General features: G+C 51.8%; 1 protein-coding gene across 2 annotated transcripts in view; it reads right to left on the reverse strand.

The window, feature by feature from the left end:
- Positions 1 to 197: 197 nt before the first annotated feature.
- The window catches only part of ALPK3 (alpha kinase 3), a 32,881-nt gene continuing 13,219 nt past the window's right edge, over positions 198 to 19,859 (reverse strand). For both annotated transcript variants that reach the window (XM_063169296.1, XM_063169295.1), the window contains 11 exons: positions 13,604 to 13,721; positions 11,594 to 12,593; positions 5,842 to 7,681; positions 4,874 to 5,021; positions 3,698 to 3,825; positions 3,419 to 3,454; positions 3,027 to 3,301; positions 2,621 to 2,709; positions 2,170 to 2,387; positions 1,932 to 1,980; positions 198 to 1,781 (listed from right to left, as the gene is read on the reverse strand). In XM_063169296.1, the coding sequence (XP_063025366.1) occupies positions 1,460 to 1,781; positions 1,932 to 1,980; positions 2,170 to 2,387; positions 2,621 to 2,709; positions 3,027 to 3,301; positions 3,419 to 3,454; positions 3,698 to 3,825; positions 4,874 to 5,021; positions 5,842 to 7,681; positions 11,594 to 12,593; positions 13,604 to 13,721 (4,223 nt within the window). In that variant the 3' untranslated portion in view covers positions 198 to 1,459. The remainder of the gene's footprint in view (positions 1,782 to 1,931; positions 1,981 to 2,169; positions 2,388 to 2,620; positions 2,710 to 3,026; positions 3,302 to 3,418; positions 3,455 to 3,697; positions 3,826 to 4,873; positions 5,022 to 5,841; positions 7,682 to 11,593; positions 12,594 to 13,603; positions 13,722 to 19,859) is intronic.

The raw sequence follows: 19,859 nt of genomic DNA on the forward strand, positions 1-19,859 counted from the left end.
CTTGCCCTCAGACCCCTCTGGCCCCTGACTATGGCTGTTGCACACTGCACCCCAAGCCCACTGCAGACTGTCTGCTGCCAGCCTTGGGTTCTGGCCCCAGGCCCCCTCTTCTCCCCCACGGGACATGGATGGAACACAAAGCCAACCCACTGTACTTGGGTGCAGCTCTCCCAGAGGGACCACAGTGCCAGGGAACAGGCCAGTCCTTCTCACTTTATTGCACTCGAGAGCAGCCAGTCCAACGCAGCCGCGTTCCGTACATCGGTATCTTACAGCCGCCCAAGGACAAAGGACCTGGAGCCCAGAGCACACCACGCTCCCAGCCCAGCCCCTTCCCTCCACCAGGCTGCACTGAGCCACTGCTTGGGACCCCATCCTGCAGGGTGCAGGCACCCAGCACCCTCCTGCAACGCCCTGAGGAAGCGGATGCTCTGCAGGGTGAGCGAGCAGACAGCTCCTGTGCCTGTCCATCACTGCCTCGAGCCAGGGGCAGCAGGATTTGGAGCGGGTACTGCCAGCTGCTGCTGGAGTCCAGCCTGTGCCAAGCAGGGGTGATGCTGAGCACCAGATTGTGCTGTGGGGCTAGGGCATACAGGGTCTATGTATGGCAGGGGGCAAGGAGCAGCGATTCCTGTGGGATAGACACCGCCATATACCAAGGCAGAGCCTGGTATGGAGGGGAAGTCGCCCCTCTGCCCTGCTCCCTGGTATCCCATGTGAGGTAGAGCATCCTTACCATAGCACCAGCCACCATCCAGAGCAGCACAGCCACCCAGCAACGGGGTGGGAGACTTCCCTGGGAAGCAGGGGAGGGCAGGGGTGCAAAATCCAAGCCCTATGCAGCTGCTGGTACCAGTGGCAAACACCCTGCCCTGGAACCAGCCAACACCCCAGAGCCCCACACCATAGCAGAGGAGCCCTGCAGCAACTGCTGGAACCCTCTGCAGGAAAAAGGGTGTGCCAGGGCACTGGGGACTGCCTGGGCACTGGTGGGGGTCTCATCCTTGACAGTGCTGGCAAGGCTTGGCCCCGTCACTTTATGGGGTCACAGAGAGGGACATGAGGTGCTGGGAACCACGAGGGTGTCCAGGACTCCCAGTCTGCTGGGGAGCCAGGCAAGGACATTCTCCCTCGAGCCTACAGAGCTCCAGGGAGAAGCTCTGCCCCTGCCTTAAGGAAGGCCTATGGAAAGTTGAGAGAGGAAAGCGAGTCCGAGCGTGGAGAGGCCCTCGGCCCCACAGGCTCCAGCAGCAGCTCCTGGAGAGAGGCACTGGGGAGGTGGCCTGTGCCCCACAGCCCCCCGGCCCGGCCCAGCCACTCACAATTAGCACACACCACACAATGCAAGCGCTGCGGGCCGGGCAGGAGAAGGCCACTGCCAGGGTCTCCCTTCCCCACTGCTCACGTGCTGGGCCCAGGCTGGGGGCCAGAGCAGGAATCTCAGCTGCAGCAGCTCTGACTACTGTGGGCAGCCAGCTCTGTTGCTCTCTCCTGACCTGGGTTTGCAGGCTGTTGAGGCCTCCCCTGTTTCTGCAGCTCTCCGGGAGCTCTTGGGGCTCACAGAAGCCTTGCGGGCGCTCTGAGGACTTGTCAGCACCTTCTTCTGGAGCTGGGGGCTGGACTGGGCAGACTTCCTGCCCAGGCAGGGACTCTTGGAGCCCTTGGGCTTGGCTGGCTCCAGCATCTTCAGGCCCAGGATGCTGCAGTAGTGGTTGCACTTGTGAGCGGCCGGGAACTGCTCCAGCAGGGAGGGAAAGCAGCTCTCCTTCAGCCCCTGGTACCTGCCAACACAGCTATCCTCAGCTCCTGCTCTGCACCAGGAGATGTCCCACCAGGGCAGGGAGGTGAGGATGGAGCCTGACCACGGTTACCCCCATGGCAGAGCTGGGGACAGCCAGGGCCACCCTGCTCCAGAGCTGGAAGTCACTCACCCTTTCAGGTTGGTAGCGATCCGCACGTTGGTCAACTTCCAGCCCACTCCTGTAATTTAAGAAGACAACCAGTCTCTGTCCAGGGAAGGACAGCCACCAGTACCAAGGACAGGTCATTGCCCTGGGTAGAGGGTTCCATGGCATGGGGTGGGAGAGGGGCAGGAAGGCAAGCCTGGGGGTTTTCTTTCTTTCCAGGCTGGAGGATGGGCCATGGGCACCACACAGGAGATCCCCTTACCTTCCATGTCAGTCACGAGGATGTTTCCATTTGTCCACTGGTAAACCCAATGCTGGAAGGTGCAGCATTTGAGCACAATCTCCGAGGTGCCTCGTGCCACCAAGCTGCCATCTCTCTCAGTGACACAGTACTGCTCACAGGGCCTGCCAAGGTCCTCCTCCATTGTGGCATAAGGGATGTTGTTGGCCGGACGATAAATCAGGTACAGAGGAATTATCCTGTGTGGGAGTTCACAGACAATGTCAGCATGGTGAGCTCTCCTCCTCTGCAAGTGGAGATTCACACCACAGTCTGCAACCCTGGTTTTTGCCTTCCTCCCAGTATCCCTTCCATTTGTGGGAGTAGAGTGCACTGCCTTTGGGATGCCCCAACACCCACAGGGAAGCTTCCCACTGTCCCTACAATGCTCTGCCAGGGCATCAAGCCAGGGGAGGTGCAGCACATCACTTACTCAGGCACTGCTCCAAAATCAGGGACTGCTCGTGCCTCAGCAGCAAAGATCTTGCAGTACTCACGACTGGAGTTTTGGACTTTACATTCCTGGAAGTGCAAACAGAAGAGTCAAGAACCTGTTCCATCATGCACGACTGCCTCTCTGGGACCACTGCCAATTGTTTCCCTGTCCGCGTGGTCAAAGGGTGATGGGAAAGTCCTGGGCAACTCCACATTGCTCAGATGGAAGAGCTGAAGCTAAGAATGGCAAGGACATGTCCAGCCCCCTGGCTAGAGCACCCCAAAGCAATCCAAAAGTGGAAGGAAATAGCAAAGACGGGCACAGAGCTGGGGACTGTCTGGGGACCAACTCAGACACAGGTGGGGAGGGAGAAAGGTGGCTGATGGCCCACAAGGATGCCCACCTGGATGGTGATATCATAATTCTTCTCGACGAGGCTGTTCTCATTCTTGGTCCCAAAGACGATGAAGTTGTGCACTTTGATGACGCAGGTGTGGCCGGACTCGAAGACGGGCTCCAGGCCGTAGATGGCCCTGGCGCGGCAGGCCTTGCGCAGGAAACCGGCGCCCACCTCCAGATCCTCGCTGACCACGCGCCCGAAGAGCTTATCCCCCCAATAGCCTGCATCAGCCAAACCCTTGGCAAACACCATGGGTGTCATCTCGATCTCCTCTCCAACTGGTGGGAGGAAGAGCTGGTGAGGAGGGGACAGCGTGGGCACGTCCTGCTTCTGCCCCAGAGCTGCCTGCCCCACTCAGCAAGGGGCAGAGTCACAGCTCAGCACGTGGCCCTTACCTTCAATCTCTTCCCGCAGGATAAATCCTGACAACACTAGAGGAGACAGAAAGCAAAGAGGTGTCAAGGTCCTGCAGGATCCCACCTTGCCCCATGCACTTGCACAGCTAGGGATGGCAGGCAGGATGGTGGGAATCAATTGGCACGCAGAGGCAGAAGCACCTCACAGAGGTGGTGTTACAGAATGTGCCAAGGCTCCCCCACTGCAGCCTGGCACCAAGCCTTCTCTGCAGCTGCCCACACCCAGGAAGCTGTGAGGGGCTGCTGAGGGCTCCTCACCTTCTGGGCTGAGCAGGAAATCTGTGGAGTCGGTGCCGTACTCGTTGCTGATCACACACCGATAGACCCCACAGTCCTTCTGGGATGCCTGCACAACAGCCAAAGCTGCCTGGCCCTCATCACCAGCACTGCAAAAGAAATGGAGCATGGCCACATCCCTGTGTGGTGTGGGGCCACACAGGAGCCCTGTGACAGGCACTGTGGGTGGGCAACATCCTGCCCTTGGGGGGATGGAAGAAGGCTACAAACAAAGCCATCCCAAGGGCAGCCCAGCTGCTCCCCCAGCATGTCACAGCACCACGAGTCCTGCCCTGTGGTTTGTACTAAGAGAGATGCTTATCCTCCACACAAGCCCTACAAAACCTGTCCAGGATTGAGCTACAGACTGATAAAGGTACTTGTCCCTGAGTGAGGCTGGGTCAGGGCTTCGCAGAGAGAAGAGGTGGGACCCTCATCCTGAGACCCACTCTGCTCTGGTTTGCTGGAAGGCAATAGCCACTCCTTCCCATCCCCTCCAGGTCAAATATGTGCCCCAGGAGACAATTTCTACCCCAGAATCACCTAACTTACCATCTACTATTATAAAGGGAGCTCAGGGGACACCAATGGCATCAGGCAAATCCTAACTGATGTGGATGATGCTCCTACACAAATCCTCTGGGTTTGGGAACAAGCTGCTCCTCCTCAGACCCAAAAGATACAACCAGCCACCCAGCTGTCTGAATATGCACTATCAATATATGAACTATCCCTGTGCAAGGGCAGTGCCCAGGGATAGAGAGGGCACAGCCAGAGCTGTTCTTTCCCAGCAGTGGTTGCATGGAAGACCCTCCCAGCTCTGCTGAGAGGCTGCCACCCTCACATGGATCCTTTGGGGTCCCAGTTTTGCAGTTCACATCCAGCTCTTGACTTTTGCGATGGGCATAACACCTTTTCTGCCCTCCCCAAGGTTTGGGTACCCAAAGCAGACACTCCAGATGGAGCATCAATAAGATAAATTTGTCAGCAACTCCCCATCTGGGCAATCCTTCCCTGTGTGGACACTGATATGATGAAGTGCACAATGCCCTGTGCCATGCACTGAGATTCCCATGCTGCCTTAGCAAGAGTGGCACCTTCACTCAGCAGGGCAAGGAGCAGGATGTGACAGGTGACAACGTGGAACTGACAGGTTACCTCCTTTGGGCTTCAGCCACAGGGATCTCGTCCTTGTACCACGTCAGCTTGGAATCACTCAGTATATTGAAGAACTGGCACCAAAGTTTCAGGTTTCCTGATGCATCAGAAAATTGTTCTGCCCTGATCTTACGGACCACCTGTGGAGCTAAGGGTGCAAAAAGATGGGTGGTGAGACACAGAGTGCTGGCTGCAGCTCTGGGGACAGCCAGCCTACACCCACACTGCTACTCAGGGCTTTGGGCATCACGTGTAACTCTGCCTTCCCAGGGAAGGTCTCAGAGCTCCACTGGGATAAAGAGATGGGATACAAGTGGTACAAATTTGCTCAACGTCGCAGCACTGCAATACCCAGTGAGGCTTGGCCAGAGGAAAGGCAGAAAACCACCATGGAGTATTGGAGGAAACATTCATCTACTGAAGTAGGGATTTATCATGGTTACCCTTTGCAAGAGTGCTGATTCCTGTGAAAGTATCACCTGGTTCCCTGATCCCCAGGGTTATGCCTTTTTCAATTCAATGCCACAAGGAATCAAATTAGCACTGACCACAGATGTGGAAGAGGAGTGTGTGCCCTGTGATGCCCACTGAATCATGGAATCACAGTTTGGGTTTGAAGGGACTTTAAAGACCACCTCTTGCCATGACACTTTCCACTCAACCAGGTAGCTCAGGATCCCCAGCCCAGAACAGAGAGACCAAAACCAAGAGTATTCTATGATCCCTGGGGTTGGGGAAGCCCAGGCTGTAAGAAACAACCAGTGTCAGACCTGCTGCCTCTTGCATTCCTCATCCCTCCCTGCACTGGGATAGAAGTCTCAAGGGAGACTTTTGGCTTTCACACAGACAAAGGCTGATGCTGAAAACTCTACAAATGTACAAAGCTCATGTGGCTCCAGCTGACTATTACTGGCTCCCTTTGTAGGCAACAAGGGAATGAGCTTCGTGGGGATTCTCTCTTCCCTCACCTTTAAATGGGTTATTAGTACTCTGGGACTCTGCTGGCTGTGCTTCTGGCTTAGCATCTCCAGGGACCTCTTTGTCACCACCGGTGTCACCTGCAGGCTCCTCGTAGAGCTTAGGAACCTCCAAGGTGTCCATCTTCCTCGTGAGGGTTGGAGAGCACTGCTCTGAGGGAGAGGATGGAGCTGGGGCAGGAGAATGCAACAGGGATGCATTCTTCCTGGACTGCCGTGGTGAAACAGTCGGGCTTCTAGTGTGGCCCAGGCTCTCTGGGGTTGCCTCCTCCTCCAGCCCCACCTGTTTGGGTTTTGGCAGGTATATTTTGCGCCGGGCCCCCAAAGCCAGCTCTTCTGGTGTGGCACAAGGTAGCACTGCCAGAGGGTCAGCAGGGCTCTCTTCAGAGCTCACTGGAGGCGAATCAGAAAGATGAGGAGCCGCTCCTGCTGTGGGCACGCTGCCCACCACGATGGAGGGCACTGAGAGTGGGGGTGGCCCCTCAGCCTCAGGAGCTGCCCAGGTGCGTCTCTTTGGAGGCACAGGCCTGCACGCCAGCATCTCCTGGCTGGTGACAAACTCCTCATTGATCATTCCTGTGATCCGTCTGGATGTCCTGGGGGTCAGAGGCAAGTTCTCTGCTGTCTGGAAGAGCTGGTTGTTTTGTACTTTTTCCAAAACTTTCCTTGAGGTGCGAGGGCTGAGGCCAGCAATGCCTATCTCTGGGATCATGCCTTCCCCTGCATTCGGCTGCTCCGTGTCCCCAGAGTCAGTGTCCCCTTTTGTGCCATCCTTACTGCTATCTGACATTTTTAGAAGTAGCAGCAGGTAGTTCTTTAAGGAGGAAACCAGGTTTTTGTGCTGCATTTTCTCCTCCACAGACATCTCCTGAGATCTCTCGGAGCCGGGCAGGACCAGCGGTACCTGTGGCTGAACCTCAGAGACTCCTTCCCAAGTCCCTGAAGATGCTGCTGGCTCCTGGCATGGAGCTGTGGCTGTCAGGAGTCCTCCCTCCTTCCCCTGAGGTCCCATGGGCACTGGCTTGGCATTCTGCTCTGAAGTGATGGCTGAAAACATCTCTTGTGGGGCAGATCCAGCTGTCGTTGTGATTTCCGTTCCTCCTCTGGCAGGAGGCAGCAGCTGGGCTCCAGATGGGATCTCTCCTGCAGTGGCTTCCACCCCTGGGCTTCTCTGAGATGCCAGCAGTGCCTCCTGAGCCCCTGATGGCCTCACTGCAGGAGCAGGGAGCGGCTCTTCCTTGGCAAGAGGAACTGAAGCAGGAGCTGCCATTTCATTTTGGGTGTTTTGATGGCCCAAAGGTGTCCCTGCTGCCTCCCTGTGCACAGCCCCAAGACATGGCTCTGCTGCTCCACTTCCTCCTGTCCTCACACCAGGATGGCTCCCAGACAGCTCTGCTCTTGCCTCTTTGCTCTTCCCATCCTTGACTGTCTGACATGGGATTTGTTCAAGAGCAGTGTTTTCTCCAGGTTCTGGAGGAGTCAAATTTTTTAGCAATGACTCTTCCCCACCTTGGCTTTTGTTCTCTTGATTTAACAGTCCTTGCTGAGTCTCTCTGTCCTCAAGAGCATGGGAATGTCTTTCTGCCTGTTTCCTGGGGGATGGCTGCTCCTTGCCAGACTGAACATGTTCTGGAGAACGTGGTGGTGGCTTTGGTGGCTCCTGAGGCCTAAACCGAGGATTTGTCCTTTTCACAGCCCCCCTGCTTTCCTGGCAAGCAGGCACCTCTTTCCTGACCTCCTCTAGCTTACTGCCTTGCTGACTGGTCTCTCTGGCTGGACTGGACACTGGATGCTTTAGGTCACCAGGAGACTGTCCAACTCTTGCTGCAACCTAGTTAAAAAAAAAAAAAAAAAGGAAGGAAATTAGCATCATGTTACTGCCTGGGTCTGTGCAGTTGTACTTGTGGGCCACCTGTACCATACAGCACTGCCCAACTTCTTGAATCACGGGAATTACCCTGATACCAGTGTTACTCTGTCATCCACGGTCTTCTGTTTCACCATCTTCCCACAGGAGTGGGTCCCACCTGTCAGGCTGTACAAAATGTTTCTTCTTTCTATCAGCTCCAGCCCTTCTGCCTTTCAATACCCCTGCTGTGCAGAAAGGCAAGAGATCTGCTTTTCTAAATCATTCATTGGCTTTTAATCCAATCTCCTCTGACTGTGCCTTCCCAGAGAGCAAAACTTTCCCATTTTTACCAGCCACTGCTGACACCTTGCATAATTCCCCTGATGTTTCCGCAGACTGAGTGCTCCCCTATGTGCCCTGTGAGATGGGGGCAGCTGGCATGTCACACTCTATCAGGATGAGGCTGCCCAAATGATTTATAGGGAAACCATACACCCTGACGTTATCAGCACTATTCAGCCATTCTGTTTCTCTGACGTTTGGGAAGCTCAAATGTTTCCGACCGCAGCTGCACCCAGCAGACGTGTCAGCGAGCTGCCTGCTGTGGTGGCCAAGCTTTGTCCTGAGGAGAACTGCCCCAATCCTCCAGCCAAGGAGCACAGGCTATTTTTGTAGGAGAGGCAGTGATACGGTGGTGCACACTCTGAGAGCATCACCAGGACAATGGCACTGGGACAGGGCATGTCCACAATGGGACCCTGTCACCATCACATTTTCTGAAAAATCCTCCTTGCCCAGGGTTTCTCTCCTGGGAAGCTGAGAAGCTTCAGAGAAAAAGGAAAACAATATTGTGTCATTTGCTTCTCCTGTGTCTTGCTGCTTTGGAATGTGGTTGCAGATTTATCTGACACATTGAATTGTTTTAAATTAACAACCAATCATGGTCCAGCTGTGTTGAGGCTCTAGAGAGAGTCACGAGTTTTTCTCTATTATCTTTTAGCCCTCTGTCTGTATCCTTTCTCTATTCTTTAGTATAGTTTTAGTATAGCATAATAGAATAGAATAATAAATTAGCCTTTTAAGAACATTAATTACCATAATAATAAACTAGCCTTCTAAGTATCTTGTTAAGCCTACTGTCTGTATCCTTTCTCTATTCTTTAGTATAGATTTAGTATAGCATAATATGATATGATATAATGTAATATAATGTAATATAATGTAATATAATGTAATATAATATAATGTAATGTAATGTAATGTAATATAATATAATATAATATAATATAATATAATATAATATAATATAATATAATATAATATAATATAATATAATATAATAATTAATTAGCCTTCTAAGTATCTTGTTTAAGCCTTCTGTCTGTATTCTTTCTCTATTCTTTAGTATAGATTTAGTATAGCATTATAGAATAGAATAGAATAGAATAGAATAGAAGGGAAGAGAAGAGAAGAGAAGAGAAGAGAAGAGAAGAGAAGAGAAGAGAAGAGAATAGAATAGAATAGAATAGAATAGAATAGAATAGAATAGAATAGAATAGAATAGAATAATTAATTAGCCTTCTAAGAACATGGAGTCAGATTCATAATTTCCTTCCCTCGTCTGGAGACCCCGAAAATACCACAGGACCCCCTTCCAGCCTGGAGGATCTGCTGCTAAGGATTTTCTTCTGAGGTTCTTGACTTGAGCCTTAAGCCCCTCAAAATGAACACCATGGGAAAGGAGGGCTGTGGCACTTAGATCTCTGTTTTGTGCTGCTTTTGCTTCATTGGTAGCTTGGGGAAAAGAGGAAAGGTAGTACCATTCTCTCAGCAAGCCCCTTCCCAAGAAAATAAATAGAATGGTTTGAGTTGGATGGGATCTCAAAGCTCATCTCATTCCAATCCCTGCCATGGGCAGGGACACCTTCCACTATCCCATGGTGCTCCAAGCCCTGTCCAACCTGGCCTGGAACACTTCCAGGGATCCAGGGGCAGCCACAGCTGCTCTGGGCAACCTGTGCCAGGGCCTCACCACCCTCTCAGCCAAGAATTTCTTCTCCATATCCCATCTGACCCTGCCCTCTGACAGTAGAAAGCCATTCCTCCCTGTCCTGTTACTCCATGCCCTTTTTCAAATTCCTTCTCTAATTGTTAGGGCATGAATATTGAAGGGTGGAGGAAGCATCATTAGAGGCTGTTCCTACCCATAAAATTCAAGAAATATAATCAAATCATCAGTTTAAAATTTAGGCAAGAGTGATTACCATGCAAAACTAGTTTCTTTGCTCTCGTGGAGGATGATGTTCAGATGGTACACTCTGGCATTTTGCTACAGATAAATCCAGCTCAGAAGAGAAGTCCTGAGCATAAGGCCCAGCTATGTCCCAAGGCTAGGAAAACACTCACCTATGACCTTTCTTTTTTAAGAGAGAGAATAAAAAAGAAATAGACAAGTAACCCCTGTCCTGAGGGGTGAAAATATCCTGAAACATGCCTGGAATCTGCCTTAAAGGCTTTAAATCAGCTTATTTCTCACAAAAGCTTGAGGACTTTCCCCAGCAGCACCAACAAGCTGAAGCATTCAAATTCAAATCAGAAGCATTCCCTTTTGTCTCCTCAAAGGCACACCAGCTGACAAGTCGCAGTTTTCCCTCTGTGAAGCTTTTAAAGAGAAAAAAAATCTTGATGCATGTCAAAGGCTCAGGGATGACAGCCCAAGCCTGCTGCACACCAGCATTTTCCATCTTTTTTGAGAACCAGAGCTGTTAAAATGAGCACAGAGGGGAGAAACAAATGGCTTTGCCATGGGCTGGTTTGAACAGCAATAATTTCTGCAGCAGTATGTGATCCTGGTGGGTCAGGATGAAGATGAGTTCACAGCACTGTGCAGCAGCAAGGCCAGAAACCAGGTGAGCACTGCAGAACACAGCAAAGCTGCACCCACCAATGGCTAACGAAATTTAAGAGAGAAAGAAAGGATTTTTGTTTCCACTGGAGCACCCATCAGTCCCTTATGCATTGTGGATTTTTCCACATTCTGAAATACATGCATTACCTACCAAGTGAGAGGTGCTGCACCCAGAGCCTTGTCTCTGCTGAAAGTGTGCACCTACCACAGCCCAAACTCCAGATCCTGCCAGCACCTGCAAACTGGACTCAGAGAATCCTTTATGATAGAAGGGGTCATTAAAGAAAAATGGGGGGAAATTAGTCCAGTAGCTTCCAGTGTAATATTTTCATGGCAAATACTTCAGGTTAAGTGACAAAAATAGCAGCTGACTAAGAGATGCTCTGAGGGTCAGAAGCAGGTGCTGTGCCCTAGCACTTCATCACCACCAAAACGAGTCTCCCAACAGAGTTTTCCCAATAGGGATGGGTGAAAAAAATAGTCCAGACCTACTGTATACACGTTGCACTGTAAACAAAACTGGAGGCCCTGAGGGTGCAGCTCACTGGTACCTCATCTGCATGGGGGGCTCCTTAACTAAAGCTGCCTTGTTAAACCGAGCAGATGCCATCACAAGGCACTCACTGCCAGCTATAAATACCCATTCAGTGCTCCCTGCCGACCTGATCTGCAAACATTCCGCATGAGGTCAGCCTGCTGATTAAACCCGAGAGCCCCAGGCCACCGGGACCAGCTGCTCGAGTGGCCCCGACTTACATCTCTCACCACCTCAGCTGACATTTGCTTGGAGATGGGGTGGAAGCTCTGCTGTCTGGGCTCACAAAATCCAAAGAGCCCTTGTGGGTGCTTTCACCAGTGGAGACCCGCAGAGCCTGGGCAGCAGATCCCGTGGTGTACATGGAGCCTCCCAGTGCCACCATACAAATGCACAGCACAGATATTTTCTTGTTGCCACCCCTGCGTTGGCTGCTGTCTCTCCTAGTTACCTCTTTGTTTCCCTCCAACTTCTGTTCTTGCTGCTGGCCTCTCTGGCCCTCCAACACTTCAGAGGCCAGTGGAGCATCCTCTGTCTGTCTGCTGGCTGCCACAGGCTGCAGGGCAGCCGGACTCCCGGCCTCGTCCTTGGCTCCCACCTCCTCCTTCCCTGCTGCTGGCTTCACTTGCTTATCAAAATACATGTCCTTTAGAGAGAAGTACATGTCATCATTGGGTTTAATGTCCTGTTTCACAGCTTTCCCAGACTCTTTGAGTTTTGGACTGGTTTCCACTTCTTGATCACTTGCTGCTCGCAAACGCGCGTTCCTGCGTAAGGGGACAGGAGGAGCAAACCTGGGATTTGAAGATTGATTGGCCCTGTCTCTCCCACTTTCTTCTCGCTTAGAAACCTCATGTTTTGGTGCTGAAGGAGCCTCCACCTTCTTTTTCTTTTTAGCTGCAGAGTCTTTTGCCCCTGGCTTGGTTGCCAAGTCCTCCACTGTCTCATAGATGTACGTGAGAAAGCTGTTCCCGTTCTCCTCCCCACTTTCCAAACTGGCATCTCCATTGGTGGTCACCTCTGCTTTCAGAGGTGCCACCAGTTTGTTTGGGAAGCCTGGCACCGCACTGAGTGGCTGCTCCTTTGTCTCAGCAATATCCTTGTGTAACCTGGACTGTGAATCTGCCACGTGCACTTTGGCTGTGTCTTCCTTCTCCCATGAAGAGTCTCCTGAGCGGAGGTTCTGATCTCGAGCCAGCCTCCGCTTCCTCTGGAGCCGTTCAGGGCTCATTCCTTGCAACTTCTCCACCTCCACATTTTCTTTTCCTCGTTTCTTGCCTTGTTCTATTTCTTGCATCTTTTCTTCAGCCTTTCTCTTGATTTTGTCAAACCACTTCTGATGGATTTTAAACTCTGTCATGGTTCCCACTTCCAGCACACCGGAGCAGGACACGATGCCTTTGTTATTTCTAGCTGAGGCCTGGTAAATGCCTGCATCCTCTTCTCGGCACCTGGAAATCAAAAGCTGTGTGTGAGACCTATCCATCCTCCTCAGGATGCCCGCTGGACACACAGGCATGCATGTTCTCCTACTTCTTGCTCCACAGAGTCCAGAAGATGTGGCCCATGAGGTGCCCACAGGACATCTGGAGGCCTTGGGCTGGCCTCCCAGCCTGGCTCTGCCTGCTCTCCACTTTAATAAACAAGCAAGTTTTATGATAAATTTGTTCTAGCTCCACCCTGGGCTGTAACTCTGGTATGAGGGCTGTGATGGAGGAGAACAGGCACCACCAGGCTTCCCAATTGTTCTTGGTCAGAATCCTCTGCAGGATCTTTTCCTCTCAGCTCTACACAGCCCACAAGACATTCCTATTCTTCCTCTACCCTACCCTATTACCAAAGTCTTCCCACCCCGTGTCACAGGCACCACAAGCACCTGCCTGCATCCCTACTGTCACCCCTTGAGGACATCTGACCCACAGAGATCCCTGCTCCTGGAAGAGGTGAGCCAGCCTCTGATGGACACCTGGAGCACAGCTGGGGGAGCAGAAAAGCTCAGGCCACAAGCACAAGGATGGCAGGACTATCAGCAACACTGATATTCTGCATTTTCAGTCAGTGCCACACCTAATATCCCAAATCCAGGACTCAAGGTGTGCCTGGCTCTCCAGAAACTTGATTCCCTGAACCATCATCTTGGAGGCAGATAGTGCTTTCCCCTTGTTCACCTTTGTCATACCTAATGCTCAGCACTGGAAAGCTCCAGAGAGAGGGACTCCTTCTTCCCTTCCTCTTGCCTCCAGCATGGCAGCTATCCCTGGATGCAGTAATGGATCTCATACTGGTGTGACTGGGGAGCCACAGCTGGAGGGGACGGGCCAGCTCTGAACTCACAGTGGGGAGCAGAAGGGGCCAGCCAAGTGCTGGGGAGGCTGTCACTGCTGACAGCTTATCCAGCCTCTGAGAACACACCCAGAGCTCCCATCAGCAAGCCCAGGCACCCTGCAGCTCCTTTACTCACTTGTAGAGCTGCAGGGTGTGGCGGTTTCCATGACGGAATATCTCGTACTTGGGCAAGCCACAGTAGCGATCCATCTCCTCATCATCCTTGTACCACGTCACCTCGGGCTGTGGGTACCCTGGGGAGGACAGGGAGGGGACATCAGAGAGTGAAACATTCCACACAGAAGCACAGACAGCGTGGTATCAGCAGCAGCACACCAGCACAGATGCTATTCTGGGCTCACCACGCTCCTAAATGGCACAAGAGAAACAGTGGAAACTTAATGGGCTTATCTCAGACTTTTATCACTCCTAGGAATAGGGCTATTTTGGAGGAAAAAATCCCAGCACTTCATTCCTGAACAGAGGGAGTGGATCACACGCTCGTCTCCTGTAACGCTGGCTGGGAGAAGGTGAGCATGCCGTCACTTTTATGTGAACGGGGCTGCTCTGATGGGGCCAAGGCTATGGCTGGACAACAGGCCCCTCCATGGAGCTCGCAGCATTTTGCACAGTGTCACAGCCTGTAAGCTGATCTGAAACTTTCCACTGAACAGAAACAACCTTGATTGCATCACAGTCAGCTCAGTGTCCTACAAATGTCACTTGACAACAGATGTCACCTGCCTTTTCAGTAGAATGACATCATGATGTGTGTGACTGGCTGGCTGGCAGGCTGGCTGGGCACACAGCCACGTTCTCCACCACTTGCAGAGGTGTTGGATCAGCATGTGAGTCCCATATGGACCAGTGCTAGCCACAGCCCCCACTGCTCACTGACAGCAGCTCTAGTTCACATTAAGTGCAGTTTTCATGCAAAGACTGCTCAAGCCAGCAGCCAGCAGAGGTTCCTGCACCTCACTCAGGGCTCACCACCCAGCCAGGCTGACCCTCAGGGCACGGGATGAGAGTGTCAATGATCACATCCTGCCATGGGTAAAGGCTATAGGATTGCTCAGGAGCTTCTCTGCTGCAAATGTCCCTGCAGGGTTTCTGTGGAGCCAAAGGAAGGAGTCCAGCACTCTCCTCAACAACACCAGACTCCAAGGATCACCCACAGCACCCTAGAACGTGGCAAGGATCAGCTCCCATGAACATCTCGGGCATGGGGCTCCCAACCCAATGGCTCTGGAGTAATGAGAAAGCAGGAACAAGGTGCTCTCTGGACACCAAGCCACAGGTTTCTACGCCAACCAGGACCTCAAATGTCCTCCTTGCACCAGCCAAAGATGTTGTCAGCCCATAGCAATGGCTGAGCCCAGCTTACTCCTGCTCCCATGAAGGTCCTAGAGCAGGACTGAGAGTCCAGGAGCAGAGACTCATCAGCAGGAATTCACCCAGGCTTTGGCCAATCCAATATGCCTTTGCCCAGAAAAGCAGCATATGCCAAATCTCCTCCTGTACTGCTCTGGCTCCCCTGTCCTCACCCCCTTGCCTGTGGTGGCTCCTCAGTGTCCACTGGGACCAGACAGGGCTGGGAAGAGAAGTCTCAGCAGCTTTTCTTTCCTGCTCTCCTCTATGAGAAGCATCAACCCACATAGCCCAGACACCCACAGACTGGATTTTACCCTATTGTTCCTCCTTCTCTAAGGTCTCTTACTCTGCACTGCCCCAGCATCCCTGCAGTCTGTACATCTCCCAAATGTTTTGCTGCCTCAATCCCCTCCCTCTGCTGCCCTCAGCAGCTTTGGCTTTCTGTTGGGTAGTGCCTCATTTCTCCTCTTCTACAGGAAGCCAAGCCATGACTTTCTCCCAAAACCCTTCCTGCAAGGCTCTCTGTCCTCCACCTCTGCCCCACTCTTGTCACAGCCCATTCCTTGCTGCTGCCCTGACCCCCCAAACCAGTTTCTAGAGACATGCAAAGCCCTCAGGTACTGGTGGCTGAAGAAAATGAGCCCTGAACTGCAACTGGAGAAAGCTATGAGAGCGTTCCAGTGATGGGATCATCAGGGATTGACTGCTGCTTGTATTTTTCATAAAATAATAAATATTGGCAGCAGGAGCCTGGGCTGAATGAGCCTGTGGTGAATTCTTTCTGCTCCAGAGCTGACCAAAACAATTTCCATACACAAGATCAAACTGTGCCCAGAGCAATCCAACCTTTCCCAAGGGCTGCTGTGCAAGCAAGATCTTCAGAATGCCCCCACAGCCCATCCTGTAGGGAGCTGGCAGGTAGATTTTCCTGACAGCCTAAGAAACAGCAATCACAGCCTTTCATTCTGGGAACTGCCAGCTGACAGTTTCCAAGAAGCTCTGTGATGTCCCCCCCGCCGTGGCCTCCACAGCTGATTTCCATTCCCAGCTGACATCTGCTGGAAAGGAAAGAGCTGCCACTGCAAAGAGCTGCCATTGCAAAGAGCTGCCATTTCCATCGAGGAAAGGCTTTTCCTCCTGCTAAGCTTCATCTCCCTGTGACTTGCAGCACTGGTGTCCTTGAGGCTGCCTGCTCCCTCTGAGGAGCCATGGCCACGAGAGCTCACACTGCACAGTGTCACCAGTGTCACCTGCAGTCCAAGAGAGCTGCAGGCAGGCTCTGGCTGGATCTGCAGTCTGCAGGCAGGCGGATGCTGAAAGGATTCCCACCTCCCACGCAGGTACAGTGGCCCCAGCTGCCTGTCCAAATATCATCCATCCCTTCCCAGGGGCTGTAACCAGAGCCAAGATGGAAACATGCCTGGGCAGGGATGAACCTCCCTGGCACAGGGAGGGGAGCTGCTGCTGATGCTGCTGACATCCATCTTTGGGCTGCTGAGTGAATAAATTCCCCCTGTCCAGGGTGGGGGTTAGAGGAGTCAGGCATCATTCCCTGCACGGTGCATCCCCTGCAGGCACAGCATCCACAGCTTGCCCAGGGGGATGAGGGCTCCATCCAGGGATGGAGGCACCATGACACACTCCCAGATCCACACTCATCCATCCCAGCCCTGCCCCTGCTGCAGCCCCCCCGTGCAGCTGGGCCCCTGCAGCCCCCAGGCAGAGCCTGCAGCTGCAGACAGAGCAGCCACCCAGAGGCTCCACATCCCCAGCATGTGTGTGTGTGCCTGCCAGCAGCACTGCTCCAGCCACCACAGCATCCTGGAGACTTTGCAGAGCAAGGATATTTTTTTTTCATGGAGATTGCCAGGTTTAGATCAAACATTCTTTTTCTGAAAACTGTCGAAATCTGAGAAGTCTTCAAAGCTTAGTGACTGTGACCAAAACAGTTCTTAAAATATCTATCCAAAACAGTTCTGAATATATCTATCCAAAACACCCAGAGAAACTCTATTTCAAATTGCTTTCTTTTTTTTTTTTATTTTTCTGGGGGCAGGAAAGGAGGGGGAGTTAGTCTTCTGAAACTTGGGAAGGTGATATGAGGTCAGAACCATTAAACAATATCCACAGTTTCTGCTCTACCCAAGCTACATACACATAGGGGCTTCAACAGTCTTGGGAATACAATTCCTGGTAAGATGCTACCCTTCCTGGCTTCATGGATTTAAACCCCTCCAGCACACAAGGACAAGGAAGCTTCTAGCAATGCTGACAGGAGGGACAGATACTCTGAGCAGCAGCTCCCCATGCACTGTGAGCAGTGCTCATTCACCATCCTTCTCTTGTCCTGGGCCCTAAAGCCAAACCTCCTCATCTCCCAGCAGCTACTCTCTGCTCCTGCAGTCACTATCCCATCCCCAAAGCCCTCTCACAGCCCCTGCCTGTCTCCTGACATCCTTCATCCAAGCACTTCAGTCTCGCCCTTCAAACACTTCCCTCAGGGTCACCACAAATGCAGCAAGTGGAACTCCTTTAACCTGATTAAAAACTGCATCCATAAGCATGATGTGACTGTCTACCCACCCTACCCCAACTCTCTTCCCCAAGCCATGGGCAGAGCCCTCTGCCCTCTCTACTCTGCAATAAAACCATGGAGGCACTGATGGGATCAAGCACCTGATTGTGAAGCCAGATCAGAGGGTTGAACCTGGCTGAGGAGGGCTGAAATGGCACTGAAGAGGCAGCTGTACAGCAGTGGGCTGGTGCTGACATACAATGGTCTTGGCTAGATCCAGCCATCACCTGTCCTGGCTGCACTCACTCCCTAACAAGCAGCCAGAGACCTGGCCTCTCCATCCAGCTTCCCCCATTTCATCAGCTGACATCTCTCCTTCCCAGGCAATGCTACACAGAAGCAAATAAAAAGCTGGAAAATCCTTGTGGCAGCACCTCCATGAAGGGCCACTCTGAAGAGAGAAGCCCAAAAGCCACCCACTGCAAATGAGCTGTGATCACCCTTGAGACCCTGAAGTCCAGACAGACCCAGCAAGGACAGCACAGAGATGTGGGATGAAGGTGCACAGTAAATGGAAATGTTCTTGTTTCCTTTGTCACATCTTTTTGAGAACAAAGGATGAAACTAATTTTGTCTGAAAAAAGAAAACATCTCATATCTGATGCAGGATCTGACCCAAAAAATCAAATCAGACATAGCAGGGACACCAGCAGCAGGCTGAACTAGGCATGAGGAGGAAAGGAAAGTTTGTGCCTCCACACACAGGAATCTGCCTCTGCCTGACCTGCTTTTTTCCTGCTTGCACCACTCATCACATTCTGGAGACTGGTTCTTCAAACTCTTGCATCCTTCTGTGTTCCTAGGACAGCCCAGCAAGTCCTAATCCAAGTATTCCCAGATGTTGGACCAGTCTGTAACTCTCATTATTGATCAAGAAAAAAAAAAAGTAAGATGCTATTGTAGGTCACACGTCCATATTTGTGGCTTGACCGTCAAAACAGGAGCAGGTGACTGTCTGCCCTTTGCCTCCATCAAAGTGTCCCTGGCCTCCAGCCACAGTGCTGGGGCTGAACTGGTTCCACTCTGGTCACTGGCCAGGGATGCCACTGCCATTTCCTTGCTCCCAGCAACGCCTCCCAGTTGAACACAAACATCACGGCAGGGCAGGATACCTGACGTGCCAGGCAGGCTGTGCAGCCAGGGCATGGGCATACCCCACACCTCCTGCCCCTCTCCCAAAGAGATCCTCAGCTCCTAAAGCACTCCACAGGACCACATTCAGGAGATGCCCATCTGCCAAAGGTGGTCCAAGAATGATTTTAAAAATGTTTCCATGAAAATTTCTAAGTGCACAGAAGCATCTCCCCAACCTAGTTTACCAAGCACAAAAATATTGTGACACGTGCTGAAAGAGACTCATTGACAATTTCCTATACTTGAGCAGGAAATGAGGCCAGTACCAGGTCAAGTTTTCTGCCTGGTGCAACACACCAGGAAGAGATGGGATTTGTTAGAAGGAACCATCAACCTCAGAGGTGCAGCTGGTGGAGATTTAAGCCAGTGAGATAAGCCAGGACTTTCACTCCAGATTTCCCAACACAACTAAACATTTTCACACCTCTGACACTTGCAGAATGGCATGTTCCATGGTACTGCACAGTATGTCAAGCTTTTGTTTCCAGAAAACTCAAACTGGGAAGAGCCCTTCTAATGACTCCCCAAATAAAGTGGTTTGGAGGCATCTCCTAGCAGCCCTCTTTGGGTCTAGAAGCAGCAAGAAGGGGTCTGCTGAGGTTAAGCCTCAATAAAATCAATATATCAGTTGTACCCCTGCAAGTCAAAAGGTCAGCCTTCAGAACATGGGAATCCATGAGAGAAAAGCCAAGAATTCATAGCTGGCAGTTCTCAGAGGGACTGAGACTGTGCCTCCTCATTTCCAGCCTGTTTCTAACAGCAAACCAGACTTCCTTAGGAAAGCTTTGGTCCTTGTGCCTAAGAGGCTCACTGGATATACTCTCCTCCTTCCAGAACTTGCAAACTTGTTTGTAAGTGTCTCTCACTGAGTAACCTCTTGGAGTAATTAATACTAGTGAGGTCAGGAAGGATCATGGAGTTGTTAACAAGTACATTGAGAGAAGAGATTTTAGTCTCCATATTTAAAGAACAAAATCTCATCACCAAAGGAGCTACTTGCCTCTACACCAATGTGCTGCCATGCCACAAGGCCTTAGCACCAGCCTTCTTTTTCAGCCTCTCCCTCCTCGTCTTCTTGACTTAACCCCTTCCTGCCCAACGGGAGGTTTTAGCTCATTGGGCAGCGACCAGCTTTTAGTTCAGATGTTGACAGACACAGAAGTTCATCACAGATACAAATGTAGCTGTGCTCTAACCATCTACAGCCAGCAGTATTGGTTCCAGCAGGAGAGCCTTAGTCTTCAAAACTGCACATTCCTCAGTTATGGAGGCCAGGATTAGAGAAGCAGAGATTAGGACAACAAAATGTAGC

This window comes from Melospiza melodia, chromosome 15 (assembly GCF_035770615.1).
Source record: "Melospiza melodia melodia isolate bMelMel2 chromosome 15, bMelMel2.pri, whole genome shotgun sequence".
NCBI classification, from domain to species: Eukaryota; Metazoa; Chordata; class Aves; order Passeriformes; family Passerellidae; genus Melospiza; species Melospiza melodia.